Below are 2,254 nucleotides of genomic sequence, written 5' to 3'. Positions count from 1 at the left end.
CGGCCGTCGTGGGACATTGAATTGCGAGCAGCGAGCGCACACGATATCAGTTGTGACTCGGCCAAGCAGACTGCACTCAGCTGCATTCGCTGTATCCGTAGCCCTCTTGTACTCACGCGGCTGCCAAGCGGTGCTCGGACAGTGCTCCGGAAGACACCCTGCTCGCGATACCGTAGGCCGTGACTGGGGGCCGATGTACACCGCCGAGCTGAAGGCGCGCACCGAGGGCTGGGACGAGGACAAGCTGGCCGCGGAAGGCGCCGCGTCGGACGCGATCCAGCCCGTCAGGGAAAAGGCCGGCATCCCCAAGGTACCGCTCACCCACGCGCACTGGCCCTTGCACTTGTGGGGCTCCTGTCGTCTAGACGTGGAGTCGCGAGGGGCTTGCCTGGCCCTTGCCCCACCGTGTGTGTGGAGAAGTCTACCTCACCTTCCCTTCCCTGCCTCCCCAAGGGCCGCTGGTGGAACGGGCTCATCGTGCCCGTGCTCTTCCTGTCCACCATCCTCCCCTTCCTCGCCTACAGCGGCGCCGACGTCGTCGCGTGGGGCGGCATCGGCTGGGACAATGCGCGCGGCGCACCTCTAATCTGCTCACAGCCCCCCCCCCCCCCTTGCCCCCTAAGCCTCCAACCCTTTTAACCCCCTTCCCCCCCCCCTTTCCTGTACCCTTTACCCCCTACCCCCCCCAGACGAGCTCTCCCAGATCGAAGACGCCCTGGCACTGACGACGCCCCCATACACGGCGGCGACCGCAACAACCGTCTTCATCGAGTCGGTTCGCAGCGCGAGGGCTCTCCACAGCGCGCACACCCTCCTCCCCACACGTTCCGCCTCCGTCTCCGCCTCCTCGCTCGCCACCCTCGCCTCCCCCACACTCCTTCCCACACCCAGCCTCACCCGCACTCACCGCCGCCCCCCCCTCCACCGTCGCACGCCGCCGCCCTCACTGCCACCCTCGCCACCGCTGCGTCCCACCACCCGCGCTCGGTCTCGACGCCCCGGCGCGGGCCTCAGCCGTCATCGCCTGCACCAGCCCGCCGCCACCTTGTCGCAGCCGCCTCCCTTTCGATTCCGCCGCCGTCCTTGCCGCCGCCATGCGCTCCTCCGCCTCCAGTCCCCTCAGCGCCTCCTGGCGGGTTCCTTTGAGCCGCCAACCTCTCTGCCGCCGCCCTCCGTGGCACCACCTGCGCCCGCGGTCTCGGCCCCACAGGGCGCCTTGCGCCACTCACGGCGGTACACTAGTCATAGTCATTCGGCCGTCCGCGAGCCGCCAGATCGCTGACGGCGAGGGAGATGCCACGAGGGGTCGCGGTGGCGCGTCCCTCGCCAGGCTCCCACTAGCTCAACCGACGACCCTCGTGCGTCGACAATCGAGGACGGCCGGTCGTCATGCCACAGGTGCCGTACCGCTTCTACTCGTGGTTCATGCTCTTCTTCGTCATCACGATGGCCATCTCGGGCCGCGACTCGTAGACGCTGACACATGTACATGTCTCGGTGTTGCATTCCAACTCGCACTCAGGAGGACACGGATTTCTCTGGACTCTGCCGGGGCTAGAACACCCCCTCTCGCGGCCGTCGTGGGACATTGAATTGCGAGCAGCGAGCGCACACGATATCAGTTGTGACTCGGCCAAGCAGACTGCACTCAGCTGCATTCGCTGTATCCGTAGCCCTCTTGTACTCACGCGGCTGCCAAGCGGTGCTCGGACAGTGCTCCGGAAGACACCCTGCTCGCGATACCGTAGGCCGTGACTGGGGGCCGATGTACACCGCCGAGCTGAAGGCGCGCACCGAGGGCTGGGACGAGGACAAGCTGGCCGCGGAAGGCGCCGCGTCGGACGCGATCCAGCCCGTCAGGGAAAAGGCCGGCATCCCCAAGGTACCGCTCACCCACGCGCACTGGCCCTTGCACTTGTGGGGCTCCTGTCGTCTAGACGTGGAGTCGCGAGGGGCTTGCCTGGCCCTTGCCCCACCGTGTGTGTGGAGAAGTCTACCTCACCTTCCCTTCCCTGCCTCCCCAAGGGCCGCTGGTGGAACGGGCTCATCGTGCCCGTGCTCTTCCTGTCCACCATCCTCCCCTTCCTCGCCTACAGCGGCGCCGACGTCGTCGCGTGGGGCGGCATCGGCTGGGACAATGCGCGCGGCGCACCTCTAATCTGCTCACAGCCCCCCCCCCCCCCCGCGAAGAAGATGGTACACCAGGAGCCCAGAATCGGGCAACAGCGCCCCTAAATCTCTGTCCCCCCCGGCC

General features: G+C 67.3%; 1 protein-coding gene across 1 annotated transcript in view; it reads left to right on the top strand.

Moving 5' to 3' along the window:
* EMIHUDRAFT_119374 (hypothetical protein) overlaps positions 1-2,254 on the top strand; it is a gene marked incomplete at both ends in the record, with an annotated part of 5,582 nt that overhangs the window by 1,301 nt on the left and 2,027 nt on the right. Inside the window, 5 exons of the mRNA XM_005767830.1 lie at positions 177-310; positions 454-542; positions 690-775; positions 1,749-1,882; positions 2,026-2,196. Coding sequence (XP_005767887.1) covers positions 177-310; positions 454-542; positions 690-775; positions 1,749-1,882; positions 2,026-2,196 — 614 coding nt within the window. The remainder of the gene's footprint in view (positions 1-176; positions 311-453; positions 543-689; positions 776-1,748; positions 1,883-2,025; positions 2,197-2,254) is intronic.

The sequence above is a fragment of the Emiliania huxleyi genome, assembly GCF_000372725.1.
Source record: "Emiliania huxleyi CCMP1516 unplaced genomic scaffold EMIHUscaffold_479, whole genome shotgun sequence".
In the NCBI taxonomy this organism is placed as follows: Eukaryota; Haptophyta; order Isochrysidales; family Noelaerhabdaceae; genus Emiliania; species Emiliania huxleyi.
Note: the sequence above shows the minus strand (reverse complement) of the source record. Positions and strands in the feature narration are given on the sequence as shown.